Raw genomic sequence first — 18,162 nt, 5'->3', positions numbered from 1 at the left:
GCTAGCTATGAGGTTTTTCTTTCCCTAAGGAATTCCATAGTCCTTAGGAAACGAACCTACAGAGACTGCTGGATGATGCAGCTGATACTTGCCTCGGAGATGAACGGGACAGGCTGTCATAAAAAAAAAAAGAAGTCTTAATATTTTAAACCTTTGCTACCAGGAATCAATAATTTAATGACAGCAATCTACCTCCACGGAGACCTAATCTAATCCGTGAGGAAATCTTTTTCTCTTTCTGTATGTGATGTATGTGTACATATGAGTTTGTGTGTACAGCCACTTGTAGAACTGTCCGGAGGTCAGAGGTCAGAGGTCAGTGTCTTCCTCTGTTATTATCTCCCTTACTGGAGCCAGAACTCACTGGTTTGGTTAGACTGGTTATAACCAGCAAGCTCCAGGGATTCTCCAGTCTCTCAGTGCTGAGGTTACTAAAAAAACCGCTCCCTTTTTCTGGCTTTTGACCCGACTGCCAGGGATCCTAAGCAGGTGTTCAGACTTGTACTGAGTGACCTTGGCCTTTGAGCCCTCTCCCCGGCTCTTGCAGGGGATGTCTACTCATACGTAAGAAAACACTTTCAGTGACCATGACCGTTGGCTCCTGGAAAATGCTCTCCACAGCACAGCAAAGCCTGCCTCTCAGAGTCCAGTGCTTAAGGCCGAATCTCAGTTAATGCAGCTCAGCAGATGAATGCAGTTTAAGGTCAGCGGCACTAGACGGACAAATGAAGCCCCATGGTGCAGAGTGGAATGCTAAGTGAAGAGAAATGGACTCTGAGCTGGCTTGGGGATCCTCCTTCATCCCCAAACAGCATTGTCTGTACCCACTCTCGCCGGCTTTGCCAGCCCTCCCCTCCCACAGCTCGCCCAGGGCTCCTCTTGTTCAAAAAAAGGTTACAGTCCAGGCATTGCTTTCATTTTCTTCTGAATAGTTTCGAGAGGACTTTCTCGTTCATGCCATTTGATAAGACAGTGGGCTACCAAATCTACAACTTCCTGGTCTGTGGATTTAGATCGCCACCAATAGATAACATTCCAGGCCAGGTGGCTTAGGCCCATGATCCTAGTTACCTGAGAGGTCCAGGCAGGAGAAGCAGAAGTTCAAAGTCTGTTGAGACTATCGAGTGAGTTCAAGGCCAGCCTGGGCAACTTATGGAGAAGATTATAAAGTGCTGGGGAGCCCAGGAAATAGTTCAGTAGGTAAAGGTACTAGTCAACTCAACACAAGCTACAGTCATCTGAGAAGAGGGAACCTCAGCTGAGACTATGTCTCCATCAGACTGGCCAGCCTGTGAGGCATCCGCTTGATTGATGATTGATGCAGGAGGGTCCACCATTCGTCCAGGGCCTCCACTTTAGTCCCTGCTTCTGTGTTCCTGCCTTTATTTCCTTTCTTGATGGACTATAAGCTGCAAGATGAAAGAACACTTTCTTCCCCTGAGTTGTTTTTTTTTTTTTTTAATTAGGGTTTTTTATCGAAGCAACAGAGATGCAAACCAAGACACCAGGCAAGTCTGATGACTTGAATCTGATCCTTCAAACTCTCATGAAAGAGAGAAAAAACATAAAGTTGTCTCAGATCTCCACACAGCTCCATGCACGTGTGTGCACCTGTATACACATCACACACAGTAGTAGTAGTAATAATAATAATCTTTATGGGTTTTGTTTTGTTTTGTTTTTTGTTTTTTGGATTTGGTTTTTTAGAGACAGGGTTTCTCTGTATAGCCCTGGCTGTCCTGGAACTCACTCTGTAGACCAGACTGGCCTCGAACTCAGAAATCCGCCTGCCTCTGCCTCCCAGAGTGCTGGGATTACAGGTGTGCGCCACCACCACCCATCCAATAATAACCTTTAAAAGTAGGTGGCAGGGAGAGGGACACACCTCAGTGGTAGAGCATATGACTAGCTCTACCCTAAATTCAACATCAAGTGATGCAAAAAGGAAAATATTTGGAGGAAAAAAATTGTGTCTGCACTGAGCATACGCAAATCTACATAGTGTTTACAATGTATTTCATATTCTAAATGTTATCAATACTATAACAATTATTAAAAGGTATGCTGGGAGAATGTGCAAAAGCTATATGCAAATTATATGTGATTTAGAATGAGGCCCTTGTGCGAGTTATATCAATCAAATTATATGTGATCTAGAATGAGAGATGCGAGTACCGGATGTGTCCACAGTTCCTCCAGCATCCACACTTCAGGGGACAACTCCATCTTCTTGGGCTATCAAGGTCTTCACCTCCTGGTCCCTCGACAGTCCCTCATTTCCATTCACCCCCTGGCTTCCCAGTGTTCTATAGTGTCCTGGCAGGCAAGGGCCACATGCAGTTTGCACTGCCCTTGGGTCTCCAGCATTTCCCTGCAGGTAAATACCCTGACAACATAGATCTGCTGAATAGAGGTTGAATGTGCCTTCCAAAGTAAGGAATTCTGGTATGGTAAATTGGGGTACCATTGTTTTAAGTGGGAAGAAGCTTGTTTGTAAGCTAGCACCTGACTATGAAATCAATTCATTTTGAAATCTAAGGGAATATATTTTTCTATTGGTGTTTAGCTCTATTAAGAATAAACTCAGGCCCAGTTTTCCTACTGCCTGTTGTAGTCTCTCAACAGACTACATGTTTTCCACCTATTTATTTTGCTTATTATATAGCTTCCCTAGGAAGAAGCCAACTCCAAGAGGACAGGGCTGTGGGTCCCTCTTACTGGCTGTTGTATGCTCCAGCAGAGAAACCATTTTGCTTATATTAAATACTCTCTTGGTGCTGAATAAATGAATGGGTTTCCATCAGTTAAGGTAACACACAAAGCACCAACTTACTCCAAGGTAATTTTTTTCATGCAAATTGATGTAGACTTTTAAATACCTTCCTTGGGATATTCCATCCCAAGTTTCAAAATGAGACTTCTTAGGTTATAAGGAGCCTCCAACTAAGCTGCCTGAGAATCATTTGAGCCGTTGGGGAAAAAATTATCACCATCCGAGATCATAAATCTGCAGTCTGGGGCCAGTCCATGAGCAAGTCTAGGAGCTGTGACCCTAATCCAAATTATCAGTTAGAAATAGGGCTGTGAGCCAGGCCGTGGTGGCGCACACCTGTAATCCCAGCACTTGGGAGGCAGAGGCAGGTAGATTTCTGAGTTCGAGGCCAGCCTGGTCTACAGAGTAAGTTCCAGGACAGCCAGGGCTATACAGAGAAACCCTGTCTCAAAAAAACCAAATCCGAAAAAAAAAAAAAAAAAGAAATAGGGCTGCGCACGCATTACTCTGACTCTCTCACGTGCTGGGGAAAACTTTCAAAGCTGTGTTAATAGCCACTTTCCCTCTTTACTCTTGTAGGCTTTAGGGGGAAATGGGTGCCCCAAGGACAAGGTACTTCTTTTCCCCATTTTCTAACCAAGCGATCTATCTTTACCTCCGCACTGCCCCTACCATCCGCGCTAGGTTTTTGTGATGCCAACAGGAATAACAGGCTGCGGGTACACAAAACCGGGCAGGAAAAGACAGGGGGAAAATTGAGCACAAGGCCCGGACCTCTGCACCCAAGCTATCGCCTCCAAGCTTTTGCCTTTACCCTAGAGGCCAGTAGTTGGCGACTTTCAGGCGCTTCCCGCCACCGCAGAAGTGCAGACCCTGGGAAAACATTCCAGGAAAGGAGGAAGGAGGCTTGGGGCCGGACTTGGGCGTGCCTTGGGCGGGGCCTGGTGTACGGTGGGTGGAGTCAGAGCTCAGCCCGAGGCTGCAGCGTGGGTCCCGCCCGTGGGGGGCGGGCTCAGTAGGAAGGCGCGGCCCCTAGGGCGCTGGGAGAGCAGAGCACTGCAGCGTTTGGGTGGAGGGCGGTGCGCTCCAGCCTCAGCCATGGCAGTGCGTCCTTGCTGCTGGAGACACGGCTCCCCCCCAGCTCCGAGCCCCTCTCCCTAAGAGCGCTCCCTTCGCGGTAGCAATCAAAAATCCCCACGATTTTGCCCGAGCTGGGGCGAAGCGTAAGGAAGCTGCGAACCAGGATGTGCTGACGACCGCGAGGGCTCGCGTCCCGGGTGCCACCGTGGGTCCCGACGTGGGATCCCGATTACTTCGGGCAGCCTCGACGTTCCCAGTGCGCTCCCGCCGCCCTGCGCCGACCTTAATGTGTAGAGACGAGCCGGACACCATGATCCTAACACGTAAGATGGACTTGTGCCTTATTGTTGGACTAGTCTGGCTAGGGTCAGCTGCTGAGGGGACCAGCTGAGGAGGACTTGTCACCCCCGCCCTGCCAAGTCCGTGTTGTGATTGTGTGTTTTGACACGCTTGCAGAGGAGGAGCCCCCGGCTTTCGATAGTAGAACGTGTGTGGTTTAGCAGCTTAGGTCAGGGTTTGTAGGAGATTTTAACATCGGGTCATGTCCCTTGACCATGTATTGCCTGGGGACTGGGGACTGGCGTCCGGGTGACTTAGACTCATACTATTCCTAGAAGCTGGCCTCGGGCCCCAAGGAGCGAGCAACCCCTTTTGGACTTCTTTGGGGGACTGTTCTATCTCGTCTTGCCGTCCTACACCCTACAAGTCTCGAATTAGCTTTGTCTCTCCCTAAGAGTGCATTATTTAAGGGGCTGTGTAGACTTTTAGCTGTACTTAGGGAAAAGGTTTCCTTAGCACTGTTTGAGAGTTCGGTTCTTTTGTTGCATTCGCCTGTTTTTAAACGCTGGGAATCTCTGAGCCTGGGCGGGCTAAGTTGGGGTTGCTCCTTAGCTACCCCCAACCCTCGTTGCACGTGGGGTTCAGCGCTTTCCCGCTGTGTGGTTGGACGCGGTTCCTGAAAAGCCCCACCAGATGCCCACGCCCTTGGCTAGGGAGGAAGAGTCCGTGGGCTGCGGAAAGGAAGGAAGCAAGTCTCCAGGTCTGTAGCTTTTTTTTTTTTTTTCCCTTTTCTTGGACTAATTCCCCACCCTGCGCCCTTATCCCCTCCTCCAATGTCAGTAGCTGAGAGCCTTTGATCCTTCATAAGGGGAGCAACAGCCCACCCTGTTGGTGTGGTTTTCTGTCTCTGCGAGTCATTTCAGCGCCTGGCCTTTGGTGCGAGGACTGATGCTGGGGAACTCGGGATCAGCTTCCCTCTTGTTGCGCAACCCCGGGAAAGTGGCACATCCTCAGTGTGCTGTCCCCAACCCCAGGTGATAGATAACTTTTGACACAAGTGGAAGTTGTGAGGCTCCAATAGTAAAGTGCCTAGCGGGTGAAGGAAACTTAAGTTCACTCTGTTCCCAAATTATGCCAATAACTAAAAGGGAAGCCCTGCCTAAGTCATTAATCGGCGTAGGAGAGGGGAAAAAAAATTATCGCCCCATCCGGTTTTGCTTTCAATGAGGCTTTTTACACCCAGCGTAGTCACAAATGGGTTCATTCTCAAGAGTCAGAGGTTGTTTCTAGCTGTGGCTGGTGATTCGGAGGAATGCAGCCTGGGCACAGCCATCCATTACCAAAAGATTCGTGGGGGTGGCGTATGTGACGTATTTGAGTAGGGAAAAAAGAAATCAGGCTCCGGAGAAGGCAGAATGCCCAGTCTCAAATTACATTTTTTTTTTAACCCTGCAAAATTCAGTTTTCTGAAGGGGTGGGGGAAAAATAATAACCCAGTGGACTGCAGTACTCAGAATGTAAACCTATCAGCGGCTCTAAGAGGTTGACTAATTCCGCTTCCATCTGGACTGCAGGCTAGTCCTCTGCGGGATAATTTGCTGACCATAAGGGTGGAATGAATAGAGTACCCAGTGCCATCCTGGCAAGCAGACGGCAGCAGATGGTCAGAGGAGTGCCCTGCGAGGCAGCAAGCCCCCCCCCCCAACCCGAAGAACCAAAGTCCCGAGGAACTGAGTGTCAAATGTTTAGCAGATGTGGCCGTCAGAAGTTATTTCAAGACATTTCCTGAGAAAATGTTGGAGATCGCCTGTGTTCACTTTTATTGAGGCATGCCAGATTTGCAGCAAGGCCCTAGCCTGGGTGCATATTTTTTTCATTAGTACTACCGTTCAGAGACTTTCAAATGAAGCACAGTAGACTGACTTTCTCTCGAGCTCTTTGGTTTTTTTTTTCCACCCCCTCAGAGTTTGCTTTTGACAAATTGCCTTTACTTTCTTGTGAGCTGATGACACCTTGCTCTAAACAGCAGAAAAGTTCACGAATAAGGAGCTAACCTTTATCCCCAAGGCCACGGAACCTGGAGTATGAAAACTACTCTCGGTGACTTGTATTCTAATTTCCCCCTATGTTTTGTAGATCTAATGCACATCGCTTTCTAAAGAGTGAAGATGAACCGTTTCAGATTTTAATATGCTGAAACAACCCAAGGAGTTTTCTTTAATTGTGGAATACATGTGAGACAGTTTGCCCTTTGGCCTTTGTTCTGCATTGTGGTTAAAAGAACAAAGACCAATAGAACAGGCCAATAGATGTGTTATGACCACAGGAAAGGTATTACTAAATAAAGTGACTTTTAAGGGTCTGATACTCGAGCTTCTATTAGCAGCAGCAATGTGGTGCTTAAAGGGGACGGGAAGATTCTTCCCAGCTGAGGCTTGGAGAGGAGGCTCCGAGATGTGGTTCCAAATATAAAAACCAGTGCTTGGGTCTTCCTGGGTGTCCCTGTGGAGATTTTAAAAGCATGATGCAATGTTTTAAATGAGAGGGGTATTTTTATGACCTAACCGAGTAAACACTCAATTTGGAAATATTCAAGGGAGGGTGATTTGCTCCAGAAGAGCTGGGGGCACCCAGAGTACAGTGAGGGAACTAAATGCGACCCTTTTGAAGAGAGCCTTGTTCTGCACAGGATGGGCCAGTATTGTAAACACAAGTTTCTCATGCTGAACTCCCTTTCTTAGCAACAGGAAGACGGAAATGAGGCCATGCAAGAGAAAAAAAAAAAAAAAGTCCTGAAGGGCTCCAGACAATACTTGATCCACCCTGTACAGCCAGAGGACCTGAAAAAGTAAAAATAACTTCAGATGTTTCCTCTTCCTCCCTGGATATTACCAAACCAGTGCAGACCCGGTGTCTCCATGCCGTACAGAGAGCATCAGAACACAACCTGACCCGGTTCCCCGGGCTTCAGGCATGCGAAACAAAGCAGAAGGAAGGGGGAAAGGTGGTTGTCATTTTTCATAATTCTCCAGGCCAGTGATACGGTGACGTGCGCTAGAGCCAATGGCCAAGGGTGGTTCTGGCGTCTAAGCATAGCTGTCCCTCTGAGCCTCAGGGTGCTAAGACTTAGTGTATCACAGCCCATCTGTAAAAAGTTCCCTCCTGTGTGGTCAAGGTCAAGTTACAACACCCAGTTTATGAAGAGTTAAGGTCAGCCGTGGCCTGAAAAACACAAGCCCACGTTCTTCCATGGGGCTGTGGAATGAGAAGGAAAACGGGTTTTTGGAACAGATCTTTCACAGCTGTCTCTGCTTCTGACTCTGGCCATTTCCAATGGAGGAATGCGGAGTTAAGTATTAGTAGGCTTTGAAGGGAGCCTGCGCCAGGAGGGTTCCAATTTGTTTTATAGGTACACGCTACTGCTTTGAATGTGTGTATCAGTAGTGTTTTTTTTTTTGTTTGTTTGTTTTTTTTTTGGTTTGGTTTTGTTGTTTGTTTTTTTTTTTCAGTCTCAAATTACACTGGTCCTCTTTTATCCTCCAGGAATAAGTTTCAAGCTCCCAGGGAATTCCTGAAACCATCCTTACATGTACTCTGGTTTTGTTTGGTTTTTCCTTCACGAATACATTCCTATGATAAAATTAGTAGATTAGACAAAGAGTCACAATAGAAACAATAAAATAGGACAATTGTAACAATTACCCATTGTAGTAGTTACTGGGGACTTACAAATGGCTTATTTCAGTAGCTTCTTCATGTCATAATTTTCTTTAGTTTTGTTGATACTGAGGTGGGGGTGGGAGGTAGGGGTAGTGGGGGGGGGTGAGGGGAGTGGGGGTGGGGCTGCTGGAGCGGGACACTCAGTTGATGTGGAAAGGGTAGATTTACAGCTGGGGAGGTCTGTCTGTCAGCCTACCCTGTCTGTCAACACCTCTCTCCCTTCGGTGCCCCACGGTTACTGTTGAGGATTATGATGTGCCCTGATAAGGGTGGAGAGACTTCCCGGGGACAGTTAATCGCATGACTCCACCTAGACCTTTTTGTACGAGGTCTTTCTTTCTTGCCATCCTAAGTAGTGGCAGACGGGAAGACAGCTCTGCATGTTGAGTGTATGTACCATCGTAGAGGCTCACAGTCAAGAGTCACGCTTTTCTAGAATGTTCCAACAGGACCTTGCAAAGACTGCTGTTTCCTGGGGGTATCTGTGTAATGTGATTGTAGCATAGCAGATAGAGGCAAGAGGGTCTGTCCTTAACATCTGAGAGTCCCAGAAAGTCTAACCTCCTCTGGACTGGCCTGAGCAGTGCTTTCTTCAATTGAGGGTGTTGGGAGATTATAATTTCTAAGAGAAGTGTCTGTGCTAGATATCTGTGAAAATAGTTGACTGGCATCTTGCAGAATTTCTGCCTGCTAAGAAGGAAGGCTTTGGGGCGCTGCAGGTAGACATTGTACTCCAAGCCTACACAATGGAAAGGTTTCTCTTCATCAGCCACCTCCCTCCCCCTCCCCCACGGCCCCTGGTTTTGTTCTATTAGTAGATTTAGGTTTTTATGATAAAGGATATTTTTTTTCCCATTCCTGCCTCTGCTTGGTGGGCCTTTTCAAGTCAGCCTCTCCCCTAAGTAGAGGAAAAATCAAAAGCTAATGGGACCCTGAGCTCTGGTACCCTGGGCCTCAGCTATTGGTGACACCTCCCACCCACATTCTGATCTCTTACCCACCCCGCTTCTTAAGTGTCCTGCAGAGCGAACTGGAAGTCACTTCCTGTCACAGAGGCGCCTTCCTTCTCCTGTAGGAGTCTCCAAAGGATGTCTGAGGGACAAAAGGCTTCCACACCCTGGGTTGAGGCACTCCCAGGGTCCCCATACTTAGAAAGCCAATGAGGAAAAAGACTTTGGAGTGAAATGGCCCATGACCCAGGTGTGGCTCTGCCCTACTGCTGCAGATTGTCACACCCGGGTGACAAATCCGGAATATTTTCTCCAATCTGGATGAGATGGAGGAGGCCTCATAGGACAGCCAGTGTCCACTGAATTCCCCGTTTCAAACCAAGCTATATGCTATGGAAAGGGGACTTCGGGGGATGCCTATGCATCTGTCAAAGTCACCCCAAGGGAAATTCCAGAACTTTGCAAAGACATCCTTGAAAAGCCTGTTCCCTGCTGAGGGGCAGCTGGGACAGAAGCACAGTGTCCAAGGTCACTGTCAATGGGATGGCATTGTGGACCCCTTCCTGCTGGTGTGTGTAAACAGACTTGGAAAGCCCCCAAATGGGGACCTTTATAAACACATAAACCTTAATGTGTTTATAGGGACGGACATGAGTTAGCATTTAACTATTAAATCGTGTGTGCTTCAGGTGCACACAATTCCTAAGCAATTTTAAAGAAAATGATTTCTTAATCCATCTGGAAGATGGGAATATGCTTTTGATATTTTGAGATATATATTTATATGTTATATACTTATAAATATTAATTTATATATTTTTATATATTTAATCTCTTTTTATAGTACAGATCTGATTGGGTGAGGGGATATACCACTCTTATACCCATGTAACTTTAATCATCAGACCACCGAAAACCCAACCCAAACAAAACTGAAAAGCCTTTTTGCTTGAGGTTAGACCAAAGGAGGAGACAAACTTACACCTTTAACTACCATTGGCCACCTTGTGTTTTCATTGGTCTTTGTTAAAGTATAGCATCGGATTTCATTCTTTTCTTAATTTTCTTTCTTTCTTTGTCTCTCTCTCTCTCTCTCTCTCTCTCTCTCTCTCTCTCTCTCTCTCTCTCTCTTATCAGAAAAGGCTTAAATAGAGGTGAGACTTGGCTACTGCTGTTTTACTTCAGATGGAATTAATTCCTCACCATCCTCTTTTTTTAGGCTCAGGTGGTATCCTGATTTTCAGTGTTTTATTTTCTCTGTTCTATTCCTCCTGGCAAATTCTACTCCTCCTGAGGCAAAAGACTGGATGGGGAGCTGGTCTTTGCAGAGAGAGCTGGCTTTGCTAATTTACAGAGAGCACGGATTGATGTACAGCACAGGGATGGGGCAGGCTCTAGGGTTGTAACCAGGTATTTGGCCTTCCGGGTTGGTAAAAGGAAACGAACCGATTGTGTAACCTCAAGACCTGTGTGCGACCTTTTACAAAATTGAGGCTTTGGGAAATAAGGCACCTTAAAACTATGACCTTTCCTTTTCAGAAGACCTAATCCAAGCCATTTCCTTAGTATGCAATTAGAAGTCTTTAAGTATTTGATACAGAATCCTAGAAATGCATTAACATGTATATTGATTGATGGGTGGGGGAGGGGCACTGTCCTATGGGTTTTTTTTTTCTTAATTGCCGTTCAAAGTAATGGGCTTTCCAGTCCTATCTTCATCAAGGGACATAAAAGCAGGATGGGGACTGTGGGGCGGGTGGGGGCAAAGGGGTTCTGCAGCAAAGCTCTATTTTTATCCCGCTCTAGACTGCTGTGAACTAGAGAGAGGTGAAGTTGCTGCATCTATCTCCTCAGTAGCTCAGGTTTTTCTCAGTTTGGCCTCTTCATCATGGAGCACGGATGCCCACTATTTGATTAGCTGGGAGATAGTTTCTCTTCCTGGGAATGAAGTCCATTAGGGTGGAGGCTGGTGTTCCTGACAGCCCTGTGGCTCGGGACCTCACCTCGACACGGAGCATCAGTGACGTGAACCCTTGCCCGGTTTGAGTGGTTAAAGCAGTACTTGGAAAATGCTTGGGCAAAAGGATTCCCCAGAGGAAATTCCCCTCGATGTGATCTCTACATCGCTGAAGTGTCAGCTCAAGTGGTTGGGGGGGGGGCCCTTTCAGGGTGTCTCCACGGAGGTTTCCTTCTTTCAGAGTAAAACCCCTTATTAAGTTGTCATCACATCACAGGGGGGAAAGTGGCTTCTTTATTCCCCCTCCTTAGATTATTTCTAGGAATTTTCTTTCCTAGAAAGCTGCATCTCTGTCTCCAGTCGTCAGTACATGGAGAGGGTAGATATGGAAAACTCATTTTATATATATATATATTATATTATCTATATATATATATATTGAGAGCCACATAAGTAATTTAAGAGCTCCCTGTCATGGTATAGGCAAGAAGCTCTTTGGGCGGAGGACACCATCTGGTGCCTCTGAATTCTGGCAGATTGTCCGAACTCTGGACCACTCCCTTATAACAGGAACAGGTCCCATGTGTATATCAGCACCCTGTTCCCTGCCTCCCCAGGAGTCAGAATGTCATGGGAGAGGTAAAACTTTAAAGCATACATACATTTATACATATAAATACTATTTATATTTATTTGCATATATTTGTATAATATAGTATTTATATGATATTTATATATATGAAGCATATATATATATATATATATAATTCTAAGAGTTTTTTTAATAGACTAGAGGGTTTTCTGTGAAAATTGAACTTGCTTTGGGGGTCTATGGATCCATGCAAGTATTTATTTAGGGTGCTATGGTCTCTGAATCATGATCATAACCTTTCATGAAACAAATCAAAAGTATTGCTCCCTTACAAAGTGGTTTGTGCGTTTTTGGCAATAGAAGCATCCACAAATGTAAACCATATTGGGAAATTGTCCCTAAAATAGGACGCAGAGGAGTGAGGACTATGGATGTTAAGGGTTAGGAAACAGGTCCTAGAGAAGGGATGGCGGGCAGAAAGGAAGGACCAGGGGCAGAGGCAGGCGCTCAGAGAGCCTGTAACTGTTGTATGAAACATGAGGTTTACACGCACAAACATACGTCTGCACTTTGATTAGTTGCTAATCAAAATTGCGATGACTGGGATGAAAATTAAACCCGTGGTGTATCTCTGCCGTTACTTGTTTACTGAGGGACCACACTGCCTCAAAATAGGGTGGGATTTGGGGGATATCTGTGAGCGAAGTGGACAGACTTACTCTTGGAGCTTACAGCTAGGACACACGGAACATACATGGTACAGTTGGTGGTGGCGGTGTTGGGGGGTGGCGGAGTGGGCATGTCGGAGGGGGGGGGGGAGTCAGCAGCCTGGCCTTATACTCTCCCCAGCAGACTTCCCACTGGGAAAGGGGGGTCTCACTGGTGCTGACTTAACAAATCACTTGGACTTAAACTCCCAGGCCCTAGAAGAGCACTTAAGACACCAGACAAGGGCAGAGGATCATGGGTGGGGGTGGGGGGTGGGGGTGGGGGTGTGGAATGAGGGTGGGTTGGGGGGGATGCGTGGGTGGTGGGAGGACTGTGGCAAGCCTTTCAACCTGGCTTCCTGGAACAGGCTTCCTTGGCAGGAACTTGGGGCTCTGATCATCCCTGAAGATAGCTGGCAGCTCACCTAGGTCAGAAAGTTAAGACTGCACGAAGGAGAAAATGCAGGACAGCTTGTGTTACTCAGTGCCCCACGGTGGATTCGAATCTGCCCAAAGCCCAGACTGAGTGATTACCCTGTCTCCCAGAAGCTTCCAGAATATATGCCACCGATGCTTGGAATTTTCTTTCAGGCACCTGAGGGTAGGAATGCGTCTTAGATGCTCTCAGAATCTTCCCTGTGATTAGATAACATTGAAGCTTAATAAATATCAAGTAAGAAATCTCGGAGACTTGGCCCTAGCTGGAATTCATCTTACATAGATAAATCCTGATAGCCAGCCGGCCTTTGGCAGTTGTGTGCGCTTAACATTTATTCCTATGGTTGTCAAGTGAAAGTTCTTAGTCTGCCTTTGAAGAAATGAAAATATCAATGGACTTTTTTTTCTTCTCATTTTTACAACCAGTAGACACGTGGTTCTAGTGTATGGGGTGTACTTGAGTTAAGGGGGAAGTTGGTGAGGTGACAAAGAGGGACATTTATTGAAGTCTAGAGAGAACGAACGCCAGCCCTGGATAGCTGGGGTATCCTGGGAACGGAGAGAGCTGCCCTTAGGAGGCCTTTCAAGAGCTGAAAAGACAAGGCAGCGAGGCCAAGTTAGGAGAGCCCAAACTTGGCTGAGGGGCTGGATTGTCCCTCAGAGATGATAGAAAGCTGTTGAGGACTTCTAAGCAGAGTAGGACACAGGGATGTTCATGGTATGGGGAAACCAGTCTAAGTTCCCATAGATCTTGCTGGGAGAGGTTTACCCAAAAGCCATGATTCAAAGGAAGATTCAAGGACCAAAGGATATACCAGGCCCTAGAATACACTAGTGACTAGAGAGTGACTGTACTGTGGGAAGATGCAGGGGTTAAGGGTCAGTCCCGCCTGTGCGTACATCGCTTAGAGGAATTTTGTAAAATAAGATGTCTGGGCGGTGGACTACATGATCTTTTTGGCATTTGTAGAAAGTCTTGCAAGGCAGTGCTACCGCCATCCAGGGTTAAGAATCACTCTGGTCCCTGATGTTTAACTACCTTACTGTACTCCTTTGTGGCCCTGGATGCTTCTCCAGATGACCCACCTCTGAGCCGCACCCACGGAGTGAAGGTGGGCTGTTACCAAAGCCATTGTGTGCATTCCTGACCCCCCTTGACCTAGTGGAGAGACTGATAAGCTGACCCTTTCTTCCCTTTAGGAGGAATCTGTCAGCCAGGGGCAGGAATGAATCTTGGATTGGATTTGAAACCCCACCTCCACCCCTACCCCCACCCCTGTCTGCCCATAGCTCTCTGCACACGTGAACCTTTGCCCACACATCTGTCTTACTTCGGGACTTGCAAGGAGTTGGGGAAAGTGCTTGCATGGTTTGTGTGTGTGCGTGTGTGTGTGTATGTGTGTGTGCGTGTGTGTGTGTGTGTTTTGTAGCATTCTCTGATTCCTTGGCATTTCTTTGAAGGGAGAAATATGATGAGCAGACATATTGGGAAAGAAGGAAAAGAAATTCACATGTTCCCACTGGGGAAGTATTGCAGCCCATTTAGACTGCTGGGCTGCCACTTGGTCTGCTCAGAACAGCAGGCTGGCTGGCTAAGGGACCATAGGCAGACTTATGGTTAAAGTTAAGGGACCATCAGCAGGTTAAGGTGTAGGGGGAAGAAGAAAGGAGCATTCCAGCCGGCCAGGAAATGTGTAAATATGGGCTAAGGGTTCCCAGCCATGCACAAAGGGTCTCAGCGTTCCTTCATCTCCTGTGCTGAGCCGTGGCTGACCAACGACTAAGTGGCTTCCAAGAAAAATTTCCTGTTTCCTCCTTACCACGTTTGTCCGTTGATGGTTTAGCAGAACCCTTGTCTGCCGGCTTCATTGTGTCGCCATTGTACTTTCAAGTCTCTGGAGGCCTTTCTGTTTTAAAACCCATCATCCTCGCCGCACTCTCAAAACACCACACACCTGCAGCCCGGTGGAAGTGTGCACCACGGCCAGGGGGAGATGCTAAGGTCCTGGCTCACAGGCTTCTGCTGTTCTCTGATTTGTTTGTGCACACGTGTCCTGGCGTGCAAGCGCACACTCCTTTGTACACATAGTGGTATGTATGCGGAGGTCACAGTACTGCTTCCAAGCATCAGGTCTTCAACCACGTAGGCTCCAAGATTGAACTGAGCTGACCAGATTCGTGCAAGAACGAATCTAGCTCTCTTCCGGGCTCATTTTCTCTATCTGAGACTTTTTATCATTGCTGCAATTTTTCCCCCCAAAAGAAAAAGTCTACTCTATTCCAAAGAAACTAGCATTTTGGGAGTCCCTGTTTCCTTCCTCTCTCACCGGACACTTTGAGCTCATTTTTTTTGAGGAGAGGTGGTTAAGCAACTCCGTCTGTGTTTTAGGATCTTTTACCTTGAGGGTGACATGAGCAGATGTTGGGATCAGTGTGAGGAAATGAACTGGTATTTGGGAGGGCCCTGAGAGTCTCAAGTGCCTTGGGTTTACCTGTTTGCCGGGTTTCTGCATGGGATTTGAACTCAGATCTTCACGTTTTCTCACCCACATAGCCATCTCCCCATCTACCCCCTCCCCCCTCCCTCACCCCACATCATTTCTTTTCTGACCGAGCGACCCTAGAAGTGACCATGTGGCATCAATCAGTTCAGGGGTGAATGAGAACATGACATTTTCTTAATGATAGAACATAACAAAGGCCAGCCTTAGACTTCCTTAATTGGGACTTTAATGGATTAATGTCTGTGAAAAGCTCTTGTGATGGATGAAGGATTACATGTATAGATGTAAAGATGGTTTGGAAAAACTATCCTGCCTCTTTCGCACCACCTTTCAATAAGAAGCCGCTTTAATAAGAATATCGGGAATGTGGTGTAAATAGGTTTCAGAATCCGGTAAGCTGGCACCTGGTAAGGGCCTTTGGATGTACACTATCCAGCTGTCCTGTCTGCGCACGCCCAGAACTGGACGGATGCTTCGAATTTCTAGTTCACTTGCCACTTTTTAAGTGAAATAATAAGAATGCAAACATTACTTTTTAACTATTATTCAATGTCTAACAGTCTGTCCTTTGAGGATAGCCTCTAATTGTCCTGGAAACAGGGAATTATCTTAAGGATCTTTTTAAGAGACCAAGAATTTGTGGGGCTGAGGAGGTGGCTCAGTGGTTTAGAGCACTTGTCCCTCTTTCGGAGGATTGTTCCATTCCCAGCACTCACACGGTGGCTACAGCCATCTGTAACTCCAAGTTCAGGTGATCTGACACCCTTGTCTGACTGTCTGACCTCCCAGGCGTGCACGTGGAGCACAGGTTTATGTGCAGGCAAAACACCTATACTGTGTGTGTGTGTGTGTGTGTGTGTGTGTGTGTGTGTGTGTGTGGTGTATATGTATGGTATGTGTATGGTGTGTGGGTGTGTCTGTGTGTATGGTATGTGGTGTGTGTGCGGGGTGTGTGTGTGATGTGTAAGTGTGTGTGTGTATATGGTGAGTGTGTGGTGTGCATGTAGTGTATATGTATTGTATGTGTGTGGTGTGTGGGTGTGTCTGTGTGTATGGTGTGTGGTGTGTGTGATGTGGGTGTGGGTGTGTGTTTAAAAGACCAAGCATTTGTAAACAAGCAAAGAGAGATATTTAAGAAGGGTTGGAGGGAAGAAAAGGAAGGGGAAATGATGTAATATAATCTCCAAAAATAAAAGAAATAATTAAAAGATAAAAGACTTATTTAAAACAAGCTGCCTCTTTTTCTCCTGTAGCCATCTTTGGGAGATACGAGGGCTCTGCAGAGGGAAAAAATGTGATTTTTCAGTCTCTAAAATAAAAGACGGAGCTTTCATGGTTTTCTCCTTACAATACTCTACAAGAAGCTGTTTTACAATTTTATTATTATTATTATTAATTGTTATTCTCTGTGCATCAGTGTTCTACCTGCATGTGTGTATGTGTGAGGTTATGGGATCCCCTGGAACTGTGAGCTGCCATGTGGGTGCTGGGATTTGAACCCAGCTCCTCACCACTGCACTCTCTCTCTAGCCCCCATTTTACAATCTTATTTAAAACTCATCTTCATTTCATCTTGGGTATTAACTATCATGGAGAATCACAGCTTGCTTTCACGTCGGGTGTGTGCCTAGTAAGGATACTACAACTGCCTTAGTGATGAAAGTTCTTTTAAAGATGCTATTCCTGAAAGGAAAAGAAAAGGTTACCAAAAAAGAAAAAAAACTGGAAAAGCTAAAGCTGGTAGACAAAAGTAATATGATGCATTTATAATAGTGCCCACCAGACTGACGTCTGGCCTGGTGGATGGAAATGAAGACGGGAATCCGAGATTGATTTAGCAGTGTTGAGACTTCCATAAAGAAGTGAATAGCTTTGAATAGCTAAGCATTCTCGTGGTGTGAAGAAGGTGGGGAGAGGAATATTCTCTACAAACACAGAAACTAATTAATGTGTCTCAGCCCTCCTCTGCGAGTCAGTTTTAACAGGATTGTAAAGACGTGCTTGAGTGAGTTTTAACACGGTCTGCCAGAGGCTCTTGGCCTCTCTGTTTATCAATACTATCTACAAGATGTTTAACCACAGGGAGCCGGGGCCTTTATTAGGCATTTAGTCTGCTGAGATGCTGCAAACTAGTGACTTGGTGCCCTTGGCTCCCGGAGGCAGCCGGAGTCTCTCTCCAGCTGGAGAAGACTGTGTTCCTAAAGGCACTTTGTCATAGTCTTTGGCTGTGAAAATGCTCGGTCCACCGGTGTCACCAGGGGCTCTAACGGTGTCGGGGCAAGCTCTCCTCTAAGGTATAAGGATGTATCCAGTGTGTTTTGCTGAAGCAGAGGATCTTGTTAAGCCAGCTAGGTTTCAGATGAGTTATTCAAGCTCTCCACTGTGCTTGGCTTTGTCCAGAAGCAGCGTACTGTAACTTACTATTTAGTTTCGGTTTTTTGGTTTTTGTTTTGTTTTGTTTTTATTTTTGGTTTTTTAGATTTTTTTGTTTTTCCAGACAGGGTTTCTCTGTATAGCCCTGGCTGTCCTGGAATTCACTCTGTAGACCAGGCTGGCCTCCAACTCAGAAATCCTCCTGCCTCTGCCTCCCAGAGTGCTGGGATTAAAGGCGTGCGCCACCACTGCCCGGCTTGTTTGTTTGTTTGTTGTTGGTTTGTTTTCTTGTTTTGATTTCTCCAACAATGAGGATCAAAAGCAGGACCTTGTGCATGGCTGCACCACTGATTCACAAGCCCAGCCCCTTCTGTTTTCTTTAAAGAGAAAATAGATCATTAACATTCTTTTTTTTTTTTTAAGACCGAGACGTGTATAGAATGTAAACCATTTGGTATTGAGCTCCTTTGGTGGGTCTGTCTGCCTGTATTGGTATATATTGTTTAACAGAACTTATATTTTTTTACTGGTCTGATTGAATGAGTTTATTAACGCAGGAAAACCACAATGGGGGCATAGTGTGGCTAACAAATGTGTCTGTTTGTCTCTAGAAATTGAAGCCAAGGAAGCTTGCGACTGGCTGAGAGTAACTGGTTTCCCCCAGTATGCACAGCTTTATGAAGGTAAGCAAGCCCAGAATGCTGTCTCATTTTAAGTCACCATCATCGTAATACTGAATTCATGCGCAATACTGATCTAGGGGTTATTTGGAAACATTTTGTTACTTAT

At 46.2% G+C, this 18,162-nt stretch overlaps 1 protein-coding gene across 1 annotated transcript in view; it reads left to right on the top strand.

The window, feature by feature from the left end:
• Window positions 1-18,162, top strand: part of LOC127668433 (rho GTPase-activating protein 7-like) — a 392,875-nt gene that overhangs the window by 343,455 nt on the left and 31,258 nt on the right. The window contains 1 exon segment of the mRNA XM_052162055.1: window positions 17,985-18,056. Coding sequence (XP_052018015.1) covers window positions 17,985-18,056 — 72 coding nt within the window.

The sequence above is a fragment of the Apodemus sylvaticus genome, chromosome 18 (assembly GCF_947179515.1).
Source record: "Apodemus sylvaticus chromosome 18, mApoSyl1.1, whole genome shotgun sequence".
Classification (NCBI taxonomy): Eukaryota; Metazoa; Chordata; class Mammalia; order Rodentia; family Muridae; genus Apodemus; species Apodemus sylvaticus.
This window is presented reverse-complemented; position numbering and strand designations above follow the sequence as displayed.